This window comes from Notothenia rossii, assembly GCF_949606895.1.
Source record: "Notothenia rossii genome assembly, chromosome: 7".
Taxonomy (NCBI): Eukaryota; Metazoa; Chordata; class Actinopteri; order Perciformes; family Nototheniidae; genus Notothenia; species Notothenia rossii.
Genome location: NC_136905.1, coordinates 46,930,420 through 46,946,838, shown reverse-complemented (window position 1 = coordinate 46,946,838; position 16,419 = coordinate 46,930,420). Strand labels below are relative to the sequence as shown.

The following is a 16,419-nucleotide window of genomic DNA, read 5'->3' as shown; positions in this document are numbered from 1 at the left end:
ATACGCATTATTCTTATTCTTATCATTCTTTATGAGCGCAGAAATAGTCTTAAAATCAGATCTGTTTTTTAAATGAAATCTGACGGCAGGCAGTTAGCTCTGATCACCTATGATAAATGCGCCGCACCTGTGGGTTATAGGCAGCATGGCTCGCTGCATAAACCGGCTGTCTTTAAAACCTATTGGTTTTTAGGCAGCTCGGACAGCTCTCCTCCGGCGCGTCACACTCCGCGGGGCGGTGACAGACCTCTCCGTGATGCAGCTGTTAGGCATGATATCAGCTGGTCACGTGGTGATCCCCCTGGTTCTCCTTCACAGCGAGGAAACTTGGAGAGGTGGTTTATTCGCCTGCGTATCGACCCCGTGCGTCAGAGGAGACGCATGGTGTACATTCCTCCTTCCATGGGTTTGGATTTAACCCACTGGAAAAATCTCCACGTCAGTTGGGGTGCCCCTGAGCAGAGAGACGTCACACACCGCAGTGTTCACAGACGCATCACTCACAGGCTGAGGAACGTGCATGTCGCAGGCAGTGGGGGGACAGTGGCAGGGTCACATGTCTCTCCATATAAACGTGCGGGAATTACTCTCCGTATGGAAAGTAAGCCAGCACTTCGCCCCGTTGCTGTACAATCAACATGTGTTGATTTAGAACAAACAAAAAAGTAGCGATCAGCGCAGCTATTGAACACACATCCTACACAGCCAAATGGACAATGTTCCATTTGGTGTGTAGGGAAAAGCATGGACCCCGTTACGGGCCCCCTGCCTCGTGCTGTCGTTCCTCCCGCGGGACAGGAATTAGCTTATAGCACGGTCAAAACATATGCTGCTGCCATTTCATCTTGTCACGTAGGTTTTGGGATCAGCACGATGTTTAGTCACCCTCTGACAAAACGTTCTCTACGGGGAGCACAGAGACTCAGACCTGTGTCACGCACTTTGGCGCCTCAATGGGCTTTGGCTTTAGTGTTACGCGCACTGAGTAAAGTTCCATTTGAACCTTTAGATCAGGTTCCCCTAAAGTTCTTGTCAGCCCAAGTAGCTCTGCTCTTGGCTCTGACATCAGCTAAAAGGGTGAATGATTTGTCTGCTCTCTCTGTGGCTCCGTCATGTCTCCGGATCCAAGGAGATGGCAGCTCAGCTGTTTTGCGCCCTAACCCGGTTTTTATGCCAAAGGTGATCACAAGCTCTTTTAGATCGAGAGTGATAACTTTGGATGGCTTCTTTCCTCCTCCTCACACATCAGAGGAAGAAGCCACATCTCATTTCCTCTGTCCCGTGCGCACGCTGTCATGCTATATTGCACGCACGGCTGCTTTACGCAGCTCGTCTGTTTGTGCATTACAGAGAGCCCTCAATAGGGCAGCCTCTGTCTGCACAACGCCTGTCACACTGACTGTGTGAAGCTGTGTCACAGGCGTATGTCTCCTCTGGGGTGGATCCCCCGGAGAACATCAAAGCGCACAGCTCCAGAGGATTTTCCTCCTCTACGGCGTTGCACGGAGGAATGACAGTGAAGGACATTTGCACTGCTGCATCTTGGTCTTCCCCCTGTTCTTTTATTCGTTTGTATTTGAGGTATGTTTCCCATTCCTCTCTGGCACACTCAGTACTGAGTGTCCTGTCAGAGTGAGTAATGTCAGGGACTCAACTGCGAGCCCTCTCTCCTGCCTGTCGGCACGTAGAGAGCTGCCTTTCCCCCCCTCTTTGATCGTTTTAACAAGTGGGACTTTGGTCTCTACTTTTTATAACGACAGGTAGCCTATTTAGCCTACCTTCTTTCCCGTATGGAGAATATTCATTTTTTAATGCTATATTCCCTGGGAATGTGATGCTCCATTTACGCAGGACGAAATGGACATGGGTTATTAACTGAGTAGGTGTGCTTCTGGTAACGGACGGAACCAGTGGGGCGCAGACTAAATCCTCCTCGCCCTTAACCCAATAGCGATAGCCTTAGAGGGCGAAGCCTTATACGATATAGAACTGGGGTTATGTACTGTAACCCAGCTTCTATGAGTATAGGCGCAGCCCTCTAAGGGTCGGGCCCCACTGGCTCTGCGAATAGCTGAAGAAAAGCTGTTTGTGTGGGAGTAGATGGTAGGGCCTACTTCCTATTTATACGGAAGTAAGCCCGGAGGTGGGGCCCACGTCATAGGTGGGCGTGGATTAAGTCTGTCAGTGCTGCACACGTGCAGGAGGGATTACCCAATAGCGATAGCCTTAGAGGGCTGCGCCTATACTCATAGAAGCTGGGTTACAGTACGTAACCCCAGCTCTTCCGTTTACGTGTTTAATAAAGAAAAACAATTGGACGGTAGATACACGGATTTATTTAGCATGTTCATTGAAATGCTCAACGTTTTACTGTGATATCTTGTTTCAACAGTTACTTTATGACTTTACTTTTTGTATTATTACTTTAATTTGTATTCAATGTTATATTTATTTTTACCTTGTGTGAATATTGTTTTTCACTCTGACCCTGTTGCTGCTATAAACGCCTAGATAAAGTTCCATCTTATCTTATCTTATCTTAAAAGTGAGGTTTTGGCTTACTTAGGAGAATATCTATGTGTGCAGAATTATTATGCAACTAAAGGAAAAACGAAAATGTTCCCATCTAACTTGTTTATATTCACCTAAAGTCAGAATAATAAACATACAACTCAAAATGTACAAATAAAGATTTCTAACGTAAAAAAAAAAAACAGATAATAATACTAATACCCTTCTCTTCAATAACAGTCACAAGCGTTCCATTGATGGAGTCTGTCAGTTTCTTGATCTTTTAACCATCAACTTCAATTGACGATTATTACGGCTTTATGTATTCCCTGTTTCTTTTTCCCTTCGGTTCCTCTACCCAGGTGTGCTGCATTGCTGTAACGAGGTTCAGACGAGGTGCAACTGGAGAAAGAAGTCTTTAAAAGCTCCTGGTCAGCAGCAGAAGAGGGAGGCCTCTGGTGTTGGGACTGCTGTGTTTCTGCCTCTAATCCTAGGATGTGTCGTTGAACATGTTACATGTTGATTATGGATTTTATGATTTTAAAGGTGTCTTTTGTGTTCTATTTGGGTCAGTGGTGGAATTTTGTTAGCCTCATAGGGCCATCTTAAGGGTGGGGCATAACAACGATCAACCACAGCCTCCCAGACTCAGAGAGCAATGGAGTACACTCGATTGAGAATTGTCCTTCATAAAATCATGTTCTTCCTGAGAGATACAGACTTTTTCCTGTACCACTGATGGAAGAAAGTGTCTTCTAAAAACTGGCAGTAGAATTGGGAGTTGATTTTGAGTCCATCTTCAACCCGAAAAGGTCCAACTAGCTCCTCTTCAATAATACCAGCCCATACTAGAACCCCACCTCCATGTTGCTGTGGTCGGAGTCGAAGTGGAGCTCTGAGCCCAGTACTGATCCAGCCACGGGCCCATCCATCTGGTCCGTCAAGAGTCACTCTCATCTCATGAGTCCAGAAAACCTTTGGAAAATCTGTCTCCAGATATGTCTTGGCCCAGTCTTGACGTTTTAACTCATGTGTCTTGTTCAGCGGTGGTTTCAGCCTCCCTCACCTTGGCCATGTCTCTAAACACCTTACCAGGTGTAAGGTGTTTTCTGGGACCTCCAGTTAGGTCACAGTTCTGGAATATGACAGCACAGGAATATAATGGCTTCCTGGCAGCTTCACGTTTGATTCTTCTCTTAATTGTTTTTCTGAACCACTAAATGGCGGGCCGGAACATAATCAAAGGCTTATTTAATTAATTGATTGTTAAAACATGTGACACGTTCGCCTCTGCGGTGCCGTTCTGTGATTCTCCAGATTCCGCCACTGCTCACAAGCTTATTAAGATCCAAAGCTTTAATGCGTTTTAAATCAATGCTGAGTAGCAGGGACGTGCACAGACATTTGGAGGGGCTATTGCTCTAAACTGGAAAAAGGGACTAATTGTGGGCTTATCATGTTGATTCGGCCACAATATAAAACAAAATAAAACTCGCTCTGTCCAGAGGGGCAGGTCAGACAAAAATGGCAAACGGGCTGTTAGCCCGTACCTGTGCACGTCCCTGCTGAGTAGGCTACAGCCAAACTTGACAGTCTCTTCTCTGCCATTGTAGACCGAATGCTTCTCGTTTTGCGCCGTCCCGTTCAAATGACAATCACATTTCCATGCTCGGGCCATGGCCGGGGGAGGGGTTACAAGGCTCGAGTCTTGTGCTGCATTCACTTGCACTCGGACATTAGGGATTTTCTCTCATAAATGTCCGATGAGCCAAAACTTTTCTTTCAAAACAAAGCTGCCAACTGGGGTGACAGCATATGCACCACCACCCCTTGCCCTCCATGATCAAGTGGCTTCTCTGATTTTGTTGTCAATGTTTTGACTGAACTTTGTTACTGTTCACATATAAGTAAACATCACGTTTGATTGATTTAGTGAGCTGGTGTTATTTTTTTCAAACCACAAACCGCATGTTGGCTATTTCAGCACCACGCGCTATCCACCTACTTATTGATCCACTATCAGCGTCAGTGCACGCCGCTGCCAGATTGTGCCTGTGCTGTGTTTCATTCACTCTCAACATGGATAAAAGTACAATAAGCATTCTTCAGGTGTAGGTAGATTCTCTATTCGGACATTATAGCCTATATGTGCGACTGTCGGTCCGATATTGTAAACAAATAAATAAAAAGTACATCTCAAAATAATCTTTTATTTGTATTCTCAAAATAATTTTCCGGGCCAAATATTATTGCTGGTGGGCCACCAATGGCCTGCGGGCCGCCTATTGCCGACCCATGATGTAGGGTGTTTATGTCCTTAGGCCACACCCTCCCTCATTACACAAATACACATCACCTGATATGCTTAAATCCAATTCAATTCAAGTTTATAGAGCTTGGAAAATATGCATACAAATTATGATATGGTCAAAATACTCACTTGCCTAATAATTGTGCACACGTTCGATATATTATATCCACTTAAAAAAGTTAAGTACCAGCATACTGTCACTCCGAAGGAGGAGTTAAACCAACTCAGTCTCACAAAAAACGTGTAATGGCTACGTTGGTCCGCAGGGCAAAACTTAGTATATTCACAAATAACCCTCTCAAGACGTGACATGGATAAAATATTTTTTCCTATTGATTTCTGAAGACCAGTGTCCATATCACGTGATCGCAAACTTTCCTAGCGTGAGAAAAAAAAACTTGGCGGACACCATTTTTAGGGCAAATTCCTAAATTGTAGGATAGTTTGTGGATGTGTAGGATCTATAGTTTGATAGATATTACGAAGATTATTTGAGGTTTCGCCAGGAGGGCGTGTATATACTACGTATGTAAACTACAGTGGTTGCTCTGCGCGCAGCATCTGAAATTGTGAGATTGCTACATCTTTCCCCCTATTAATTTCTATTGACCAGCGTTCATATCAAGTTATCGTCAACTCTCACCGGGTGAATATTTATTATTTCCAGGCTCGCCGTTTTCATAGTAACTAAAGCGCTTACTAGGGACGCATATCATTCCCCTCCCTGTCAAATGATTTTACAGTGATATCTGCAGTACACATTTCTTTTTTCAGAGTTTTGGAAAGCATCACGCTACCCATAAGCCTCAGCTATCTTTGAAGCTCGCTGATTGGATGTCTTACTCACAATGCACGTTGGGATATGGTGATTATGTGATAAAAAATATGAAAACAGTTATTTAAAAGAAAATAATACTTTATTCTGTGTGTGCTTGCTTTTTTCTTTGGAATGCATCACATAAATGCATTGTAATACACGGTTCGGCTGCAATAAATATTACACATCTGCCATAGTTCTTTATTTACAGAGCCCTGATTAGAAGACTTTTGGATAAACTGAAAACGTGACGTGGATGGCAAATAAATCCGCAATTAAACACCATCTTCAATTTCTCTTCACACAATACGTCTCCTCGCAGTATCAATAGTAATTTGGCTTTTATATACTTTTATATTTGTTCCAATCAGTAGATAGGCTATATTTTACACCTTTTTGCATACCCAAAATTAACTAAAAAGCATGATGTTGATTTTAGAGCGCCCCCATTTGGTGATTTTACCCTGTTAGGCATATTCACATAGTTTAGGTCAAGTGGTCTTTATAAAAATAAAATAATAGGTAAAATTATCTAGCTCAACTAAAGTCAGTTACAACAGAAAAAACCCTACCCATGATAATAATTATTTGGTAGCTCTGATATCTCTACTAACGAAAGAGTCTTGGCCAATTACTTTAATCTGTTAAGCCCCAGGGTCTCAGGCTCAAAAATGACATGCCCAGAACAAATGACTATATCTTCACTTCTAAAAGGGGTAAATTAATAATCTTTTTTCTCAAAGCAATGATACACCTGTGAGTTGGATGTAGAAAAGTCAGAATCAATATAGATGTTTTTATTTTAAAGTAAATTCAGATTGAACAAAAAAAAAACATTACTTATCGTGAAAACCACCCTTAAATGATGGGATAGTAGCCAAAAAGCTTTAGGAATCCTAATTATATCATATAAGTATCAAGATTGATGCAAAACAAGTTAAATTTCACATTTTTAGAGAGGTTTAGAAAACAAACCCCACCTCTGGGGTCATTTGTGTGGATTTGCCATATCTCTGGAACCCATTTGTCGATTTTGGTGATTGACACAGAGACATTGGATTAACCTTCAGCAGCGTTTCTATGCATTGTAATGCCCTTGAACACAACTTTTGATCAGAAAACAGCAAAGGTAAGACGTATTTGCCGTTTTGGCCCGTAAAGTGAAGTTGTGTGTTGTCTTTCCTGGCTTTGCTGCCGTGAGTTTTGGTCGCACAGTGATGACACGTATACCAATGGAATCTGTGGAATCTCAACTTTCATAATTTTGTGCAGATAGCATGAAGTATAAAATATCTCTACCGTGAGTTCTGTGCTAAGTGTGTTAGCATTTTTTCGGTTAGTGCTCGGATTCAGAGGCTTTGTGTTACCCTTGTGCTTCGTTTAGCTAGAAATGGTTAATATTGTCTGATAGCTGAGTTTCTTCCCGTTAAGTGGGTATGACACATTAATAGGTTGTTAAATGTTAAGAAGCCCTGAGACACAGTTTTGTGAATATTGTTGGGTTTGCCCCCGCCGGTTGCTGTCATTTACATTTGTCATTTTTAATTGTCTTATATCCAGATTAGATACAGACACATTCAATTACACTTTCATTCATTACTCAGATATATAAGTCTTCTTTGTATAGATCCCACATCTGATTGCATACATTGAACCCATTTGATTTTGCAGGGATAAAGGCTAATTAAGGGTCCAGTCACTAACAACGGTGCGCGAAAAGACAGGAAGAATGACGGTTAGTCTATGTGTAACTTTGTCGGCCATTATCTGGGTGTTTTTATTGTAATCTTGTTGTCTTTATTGCTGGAGAAACTATGGTAGGAAATAAAATGGAAGAAATAAGTCACAGGATAATTCAGCAACGTCAGAGATGGTTTTGACCAAATCTTTAAAGAAACCTGGGTTCCTTGCTGTATCCCAGATTAAGCTGTTGTACTTGATTCAAAATTAAAGCGCAGAATTCAATTTCTTTTGGGAAGTTTTGCTTCTATTGCAAAATGTAAAATGCACTAAAGGAATGGAATACTGTTCTGTTTTATAATGTTCTTTTTTTTGTTTAAATGGACCAGGCTACCAATGCATTAGTTGTGCAACCCTGTGTTGCAGAATGGACATCTAATATTCTAGAATTGTTGAATCTTTAACTAGTAAAAATAGTGTATGCACTTACCTTAGGTTTTTTGACAAAACATGTTGCCAGTCAAAGTTTACGTCACTGTGTATCAAGTTGCACTTTCCATTTAGATCAAATACTCCATTGTCTAATCCAAGAATTGCACTGGCTGAAGGGACATAAGCAAAATGTAATATTATATTTGACTGTCTATTATAAAGCAACCTATTGGCTATAGAAATGACCACAACATGGACTTATCAAGTAAAGTAAAGTACAGTGTGTGCTTGTCTTACCAGAGAGGTCATATTCCAAGAAGATCATAGTAGAAGTACATGTGGAATTCAGCAAAGTAATGAAGTTAGAGTTCTTTTTCTCCAGCTTGGCAGTTGTTGACACATTATATATAGGAGAGGAAACCTTCAGAGTGGCACTGAGAGATCCAAAAGCTGGGATAAACACACTTGAAGGAAGATGAAAGGCAGTTTCAGGGACTTCAATTTTTTGCTCTGGGATAATGATGGTTGGAAGTTTGAAGTTTATAATCTGGTTTGTGATTTCATTTAAGCTGATACTGTGCTCTCCAATGTCAAAGGATGTTGGTAGTGTGAAAGATGACACTGTGATTTCATATTGTGGAATCTTAAATGAAAGGAAAGACATTTTCCCCTGTAGATACTCTGTTTCAATAATGTAACTGGGCACTGACATTATTGGCAAGAGAGGCAACATGATTTGAAAGGCTGTAGTGGTGATAACCTTAGGCATGTTTAGGTTATTTGGATGAATTGTAAAGGGTTCCACATGCAAGTTGGTAAATGGTACATCAAAGGCTGGAACTGAGATGGCAGGGGGGAGAGTGAGATGATCAGGGACATCTGGCTTTTCAAATCGCATGTCTATCTTCCTGATTGAGAGTGGAATTTCTTTCATCCAAAAAGGCACTGCAACGCTAATTTCTGGGATATTAAAAGTAATGCTGTTTTCAAATAGTTTAAATGGTATTTTATACTCCTGGCCATAAATAGTCTTTGTGTATGCAATGCTGGAAGATATGTTAAAAAAGTGTAAGTCATCCAAATGTGTGACCTGGTCATACTTGAGAACATCCCAGATTGTTTTCTGATATACAGGAAGCCTAACTGACTTCAGGAAAGCTTGGTGGCCTTCCACTGATCTGGTCAAGTCCATACGTACTTCGGATTCATCATTGGAAATGAGTAAATCACAAGCATGGATGATGGATGCCAGCTGCTCCTTACCACTCCAAGCGAAAGTCTGTTTGCCCGAGCTGATAGCAAGGTTGATGCTCTGAAAGAGTCCAGTATTACCCAAGCTACTTGGCTGACTTGCATCAATGTTTAATGTAGTCTTGAAACTTGTTAGAGGAACAACATCTAGTTCTCCTATAACAATGTACTTTCCATTAGTGTTGAAAGATGCAATATTAATATTATTATTGCTGGTGTGATCAACTGTTGCAAACATTCGCCGTAATGAGACCTCAAGGGCCATGTTATTATTTACATCAAACTGGAAGACTTTATTGCATGTGCTTCGTTTTAGTTTCTCCTGTTTGTCAATGTTTGAGTTTAAGACCGTCCTAACCGTTGATCGTAGGTTATTGGCATTAAGGTAAAAACTGGCCACATTTTCTAGCTCTCCATCAAAGTTACAACTGTCCATTAGTGTTATATCTGACTTCCCTTCTGTGGAGGTCTCTAATGACACATAGGAAGAAGGTGCTTCCAGGACCCAGTTTATATCAAGATTTCCTTTTCCTACCAACCTAACCAGAGGAATGTTTAACATATATTTAATTTTTTTCTTAGAAACTAAAGTTGCATTTGTCTTGGTATTTCCGGTGAGTTCCTGACCGAACTTTAGATTTAAGAAGGGTAGATTGATTTTTGCAGTGTTTACTAGAGAAGCTTCCAAGCTCCTTTCGGTGAGACTAACATCACATTTGTGGTTTGCTTCTACATGTTTATGTTCTAGGTACACAGTGGTGACCAGTTGTATTCCTCTATTCTTTGCCAAACTGGTGGTGCCATACATTTTTCCATTTAAAATGTCAAACACAGATGTTGAAGAAGTGCTGAACCGTGCAGCAATGTCTGAATAGTTGAAAAAGCCAGCATTAGAACTTAAGGTGATTATAGTGGATTTGAAGAAGAAGTCAAAAGTTATATTACCCATGGCTGGGATCAAAACGTTGTTTTGAATGGCTGGTAGTGTGAAAGTGGGGAGTTGTATTTCACCTAAAGTTTCTGGAACATGGATAACAGGTAAACCCAAAGATGGTAGAACAAGGGTATAGGATGGCACAGTAAAACCTAGTGCTGGAACTTTGAAGCTTGGTGTACTGACTTCCTTGGGGACAAAGTAACTAAAGGCCGGCATCTCAGCACTAATAGCGGAAACATCAATATTCAATATTGGTATTTTGTATCCAGGGACAGTGAAGATTTGAGGAGGCAGACTAGAGGTGTCTATTTTGTGTTTGATATACTGTGACTTTGCTTTGTTGTACGAATCTTTTAAATGTGCAACTACTTTGTCTCTACATTGTTCAAAATTAGCCTGGATGAAGTCGGCGTTGTCTATAATTACATTGTAAATTGGTTCAAGGTGTAATTCAAAGATGTGTGTATCTGGGTTCTTGTAGTAATGCATTTTCAGGTTGATATCGAATGACTGTTGAGGATTGGTGAGCAAGGTTGTAAATCCAGTATTTTCCCACAGAGAGAGCTCTTTGACCTCAGGAATATTAATATTGAGATAGGGTACGGTTATCTCTGGGATAGTTAGAGGAACTGTCAAAAAGTCCAAATTAGCCTCTCCATTAGCGTATGAGTGAAAGAAGATGTCCAGGTCATTGTTTTCTGCTGTAAAGTTGTGATTGTATTTGTACTGGTTAAATCTTGCCAAAGTAAAACAACAAGCATGCTGCTTTTCAGAATTTAGTACAACACTATAATCCTGCTGGAGATCCACTTTACCAGTAAGTTTTAATGGGAATATCATCTTGGAGTTTACTTTATTCTTGACATCAAGCACAATTTCAAATGGATGGACCATGAATTCCAGAGAGTTGGCAATGAATCCAGTCAGGCTTCCAGTTAATTCAGCATTATGAGAGGCTATCACCGCAATTGTTAAGTCCAAAATATTAGCCTCTGCATTTAAAATCATAACACTGTTCTTGACAGAGGGTACTTCAGTTTCCCATTTTGCTAAAACAGTGACATGGTTTAAGATCACGGATTCAGCGGTCAGCATTTGCTTCAATTTCATGGCCTTACAGTCTGTTTCTCCTACAAAAGTAAATTTGGCAGTGCTAAAATTGATGTTGAATTCAGCATTGCTATTGTATGTACCTTCATCAAAATAGTCTTGAATGGACCACTTTCCATTACCAGTAGTTTCACCAGTCACACTTATTCTACCTGAATCCAAGCTGGCTGTTATATTCTGTTTCACCGATGCCTGATTTGAAGTTTCAATTGATGGGTTGTCAACGCTGTGGTCGTAGTTTGTGTCTATTACTGCAAAGATACCATTCTTTAATGTAAGTTTCATATTGTTGACTAGGTTTGCAGTGTAGATTTGGGTTGTAGCCTTGGCAGTGGTCTTAGCAGAAGCCTCTGCGGAAGAGCCAGTGAGTGTCATGGATACTCCATGATCTATTGAGAAGGCGACATGTGTGGCTTTCACGGTTTCTGTGAAAAGCAACTTTTTCATTCTAGGAGCTTCCAATTGTGCAGTGGCTTCATATGTGTATTCAAGGGGCCCAATGGGTGATTTGGCAAAAGAGGTAAGAGTGGCTGTAAACTGTGGGTTTTTTGGTGTGGATGTTGAGTTCTCAATCTTCCCTGTAGTGTGAAGAGTGTACTGTGGGGAGTTCACTGTAAATTCTCCATGAAGTTTGCCAAAGATTGGGATACAAATGTCACTTCGAACCTCAGGTAATGTGAACACTGGAATTGGGAGCATTTTGATTTTAAAATCATTATAATTTAACTTGGGGATGATGAAGGCTGAAAATGTTATTTCTGAAAGACTTATTTCCGGTAAGGTGAGATCTGGTAATTCAGGTAGGTAGAGAACTTTGAGGTCACCAAAGATTTCCCCAGGGTCATGAAGTTCGATCTCAAATTCCCTGATGTTGTCTATGATATAAATTATGTTTGCTTTGATCTCATCAAAGTCAATGGTGAAGGCAGGAATTGTGTAGGTGTTGAGGACGGTGAACTCAGGGACTGAAATTTGAGCTGGGATGCTGATCTCTTGCAGTTTTTTCAGGTTGATTGTAAATGCTGGAATGATAAGGTCAGTGAGAGGTATAGTAAAAGTGGAAACTTTAATCTCAGCTGTTCTCAGTGCAACAAGAACTCCATCTACAGTTTGCTTGATTTGGGTGATGATCTCCTTATCATTGGCAAGTTTTCTGATCTCAACTGTCAGTTGGTTAAACTGTGCAGAAATGTAGGCAACCACATTAGTGTAGGATTCACTTGCTCTTTTGAGGTAAATGTACATTTCGTTTCTGATATCCATGTCAAGGATTCTTTGTCGCATATCTTCGAGAATATCTTGCACTTTCATCTTGATGTCATTGTAAAATGTTTTGTCAATCACAATTTTCAATTTATTCAAGGCATCAGCAAGTTTAGTTTTTTTTAGGTTGTCCAAATATGTGAAGGTGGAACTTTGGATCTCTCTGAAAAATTCCCTTACTGCCTCAAGTTTTTGCACAACCTCATATGTTTTAATCTGTTTGTTGATATAATTTGTTAGTTCAGCAATCCTCTTGTTGGACTCGTCAACAAATGCAATGTAGTCAAATTCCTTCAGTGACTTAATCATTGATGATATATGTTTATGAAGCTCATCAATTATTTTCCTAAATTCAATTTCTTTGAGCTGTCTTGTCACACTGAGCAGAAGTTGCATACTTTTATCATAAACAAATTCAAAATTGACAGATTTCAAAGTTTCTACAATCAACTGCACAGTCTCATAAATTTTAAATTCATTGACTAGAATCACTAGCTGATCTAATAATTCTTTACATTTCTCATCAAGACTGTATTTTAAAAGAAGATCCCTAATGTAGAAATAAAGCGTATTGATTTTGTTGGGGATTTCATATTCATCAATCCAGTTGACAATAACATCGTTCATAGATTCCATGACTTTTGCTATCTCCGAAGAGGGGATTCTATATGACAGCTGCTCAAAATAATTTGCCGAATCTATTGATAGAAGGTAATCCTTTAAATCTTCAAAAAACATTTTAAAATCAAAGATATGAATGGCCTGTTTCATTTCAGAAAGTTTGTCTTTGATTTTCTCCAAGACTCCATATTTAGAATCAAATTCTCGAAGCCACACAGAACTGCTTTCTGTGAGCTTCTGAAAATCAATCTGTCTGATGATGTCCTCGATGGTATCAAGTGCTTTGACAAGTGAATGCTTAATTTCATACTGTTCATCAATGGACCAAAGCTTATTTCCAATTTGTGAAAGTACATCTGTTATCATGCTGACAAGGTGTCTGGACTTGACATACTCTTTTATTGTAAGGATGAGATCTCTTACTTTAGTGGCAAAGTCCATTACTGTATGTTCAACCAACTCTCTCAAATTCTTCACAGCAACCTCCAAATCATTCATAGTTACAGCAAACTCATTGACCAGATAATCAAATTTTACTTTTACTTTATTTACTTTGTTCTCTAAGTCCATTTCTTGCATGAAGTGTGTCACTTGCATAGGTACCCTGTCTAGCTTGGCTCTGAAGTCAGTGATTAGCTGAATAACATCTAAATTGTGGATGAACTGTTGAAGTGATTCTAAGGCTTGTACAAGTGTGTTCTTGTACTGCTCCAAAGCAACAGGAAAGCTTTCAATTAATGGGATGTCAATGACGTGACAGTCACCGTTCTTGTCATACTTAATGAAACCAGCCATACTAAATTCTTGTATTTCTGATTTTGTGTCTTTTTTTCCCAAATTCTTGAAAATGTCTGTTAACATTACTCCTGAAAATTCTAATCCAATCTTCTCAGGATTATTAAAAGTACTGATGTCTTGGTTATAAGCATGGTTATTTAGTTCAGATTTGACTTTCCAGGTCAGAGATTGGTCACTTGCTGTCAGGAGGCCATCAAACCGGTTTTCTAAATGAGTGGAAGACTCTCCACTTGGAAACATATGTGTGGTTGAGACCCGGGTGTCATGTGAGTGTGTAAAAGCTAGGGGCTCAGCTCTAATTAACAACTTGCTGTTCAGCTGTCCGGCGTGCTTCCCATATAGATTCATTTCTCCATCACTGTTTACGATCGCATCAACAGTGAGCCTGAAAGGCTGTGCCATGGTGTGAATAGTACTGTCAAAACGTAGAGGTTCTGACTTTATTTGTGCCTCACAGTTTAACTTGGAGGAAAGTCCAGCAATCTCAAGTTCACAGTTGTGACTTACTTGGGCATCCGTTAAGTTCCCAGACATGTTGTATTTCATTTTACCAGCCATATTGTCAATACTCAGCTCATAGGTGTGTTTAATGTTGTGTTCTTCTCCATATGCTCCCTTCATATTTCCACTCAGATCCATCTTAATTGGCTCAAGCTTCATGTGGCCAACATTGTTCAAATTGATATCATAAAACCTGAGGTCATTTGACAAATCAAATGACATAACAAATGGCTTAATATTTACCCTAGTGTCTTGCTTGTAGTGCATATCTTCACAGATAAAGTTTTTAGTCTTGGATTGGAGGGCTAGGGTCCACAAAGTTAGGGTCAGTGTGTGGCTATTTTCTGTATTCATCTGCTTGAATGTCCCCATGGTATTGCTAGTAAAGGCCAGAGCCCTTCGGTTCAGAATAATGTCTATGTTGTTTCTTGTGGTTGCGTCATATGCATGGCCCTTGAAGACACCATTCAAAGAAGCTTCACCAGCTGTGATTTTAACTTCAATGTTTAGCTCTCCCCTGCTCTCCATAGCCATTGTTTTGACCCCGGAGGAAAGGGATGCTCCATTGGTGTCAATGGCACCACTGAAAGTATTCTCCACTGTGACAGGGCTACACTGAATGATGTTAGTTCCACTTGTGGTCAGACCATTTCTGCTAACCAAAACAGAAGCTTTGTGCAATCCACAACCTGTGTCCAACGTGAGAGAACCTTCAGAGTTGACCTCAAGACCATTTGAATCCAGGGATCCTGTTATAAGTGAAAATGCTCTATTTGAGTCACCATCTGCCTGTGACTCAATTCTGAGGATGGCCATTTGACTGGACACTCCAAGCTCAACTTTGTTATTGAGTGATTTACCCATTGCTGAGGCAACTGCATTGCACTTTAGGGTCAGTTGAGCATCTTTATACTTGAGGTCTGCTACATGGTTGAAGACATCCTTTTGGACATTGGTTTTGGACACAATGTTCAACTCAGAGTTTGTGTAAACTCCTTGGATCATGTTGTGAACTTCCATGAATGGCAAGTTGAAGTGAAGGTTGGAATCTCCTCTTCCTTTTCCCTCAAGCGGACGCACGTTATAGCTGTGGGTGTAGGAGGTATTGGTGTAGAATGAACATATTTTGAGCAATCCGTCAACTGTGCCATCTCCTGAGACTTTACTTGAATCAATAGTTGAAGTTGACTTAGCAGAGTAGTATAGAGATGCTCGCAGGCCAATTGGACTAGAGGCTTCAATCTTGTAGTTGGCTCTTGCATTCAATGTGTTTGTTACCGTTAATGTGTTAAAGACACTGAAGCTTGTGTCAATGAGGCTATGGCTGAAGGAACTATTCAGAAGGTACTTCAAATTATCATTGGCTTTTCCTGACATCATCCCGGTTCCTTGAAACAGACAGACAGAAAGTATTTTATTATCAGAATTCGCAACACACAAGCTTAATATGTTATTCTGCATCATACCAGATCAGACCTGAGCCGTTAAATAATAATAAATTATACAAAATTATAAATTATAAAGAATATAATTATGAATCACAAACAAAAAGTGGTAACAGGCTTTGCTACAACAAATAGGTAGATCGTCTCTGCAGTTACACTTTCTTACACACACATAAATACAGCAAACAGTGTCTCAACCCAAACTATTTTCTGCAAATTTGCAAACACTTTGAAATAGCTGAATCAATAAATTGGCATAGTTTAAATAAGTTAAAATAAGTAAAGTTAGTCGTTAGTTTGTTTGTTTGCCGTTTAATAAGCCGGGTAATGTACAGCGAGCCGGTCATTATTGGAGGAAAAAAAACGCGGACAGTATGATCACAGAGAATGATGCGAAGCGGAGGGAACTTGATCGGGTGTTTTTTTTTTAACGTTTGAGATGTGCCTGCATCACTGTGGTGCTCCCGTACCATGCAAGTTCGATTTTAACACACTTTTTACTGTTGAAGTGAAGTGCTCCCAAACTGTTGAAGAATTTAGTTGGACCATGCTTCTCTACGCCTCCGCAACTAATTTGGTCATCGATTTTAATCGATTATGTCGATTAGTTGTTGCACCCCTAGAGATGATATGACTGGACAATGCTATTTTTTTATACCTTGTTTTTTCTGAATTGTATTTTTTTGAATATGTTCTATTTTGGCAGAGTTCTCCCCAGTAAAACAGAAAAACAATAAATACA

General features: G+C 40.2%; 1 protein-coding gene across 4 annotated transcripts in view; it reads right to left on the bottom strand.

The window, feature by feature from the left end:
- The window catches only part of apoba (apolipoprotein Ba), a 102,985-nt gene that overhangs the window by 20,192 nt on the left and 66,374 nt on the right, over window positions 1-16,419 (bottom strand). For all 4 annotated transcript variants that reach the window (XR_013810113.1, XM_079692522.1, XM_079692521.1 and 1 more), the window contains 2 exons: window positions 8,049-15,620; window positions 7,810-7,921 (listed from right to left, as the gene is read on the bottom strand). Coding sequence is in view for 3 of the 4 variants with exons in the window: in XM_079692522.1 (XP_079548648.1) it covers window positions 7,810-7,921; window positions 8,049-15,620 (7,684 nt within the window). In the remaining variant the exon portion in view is untranslated. The remainder of the gene's footprint in view (window positions 1-7,809; window positions 7,922-8,048; window positions 15,621-16,419) is intronic.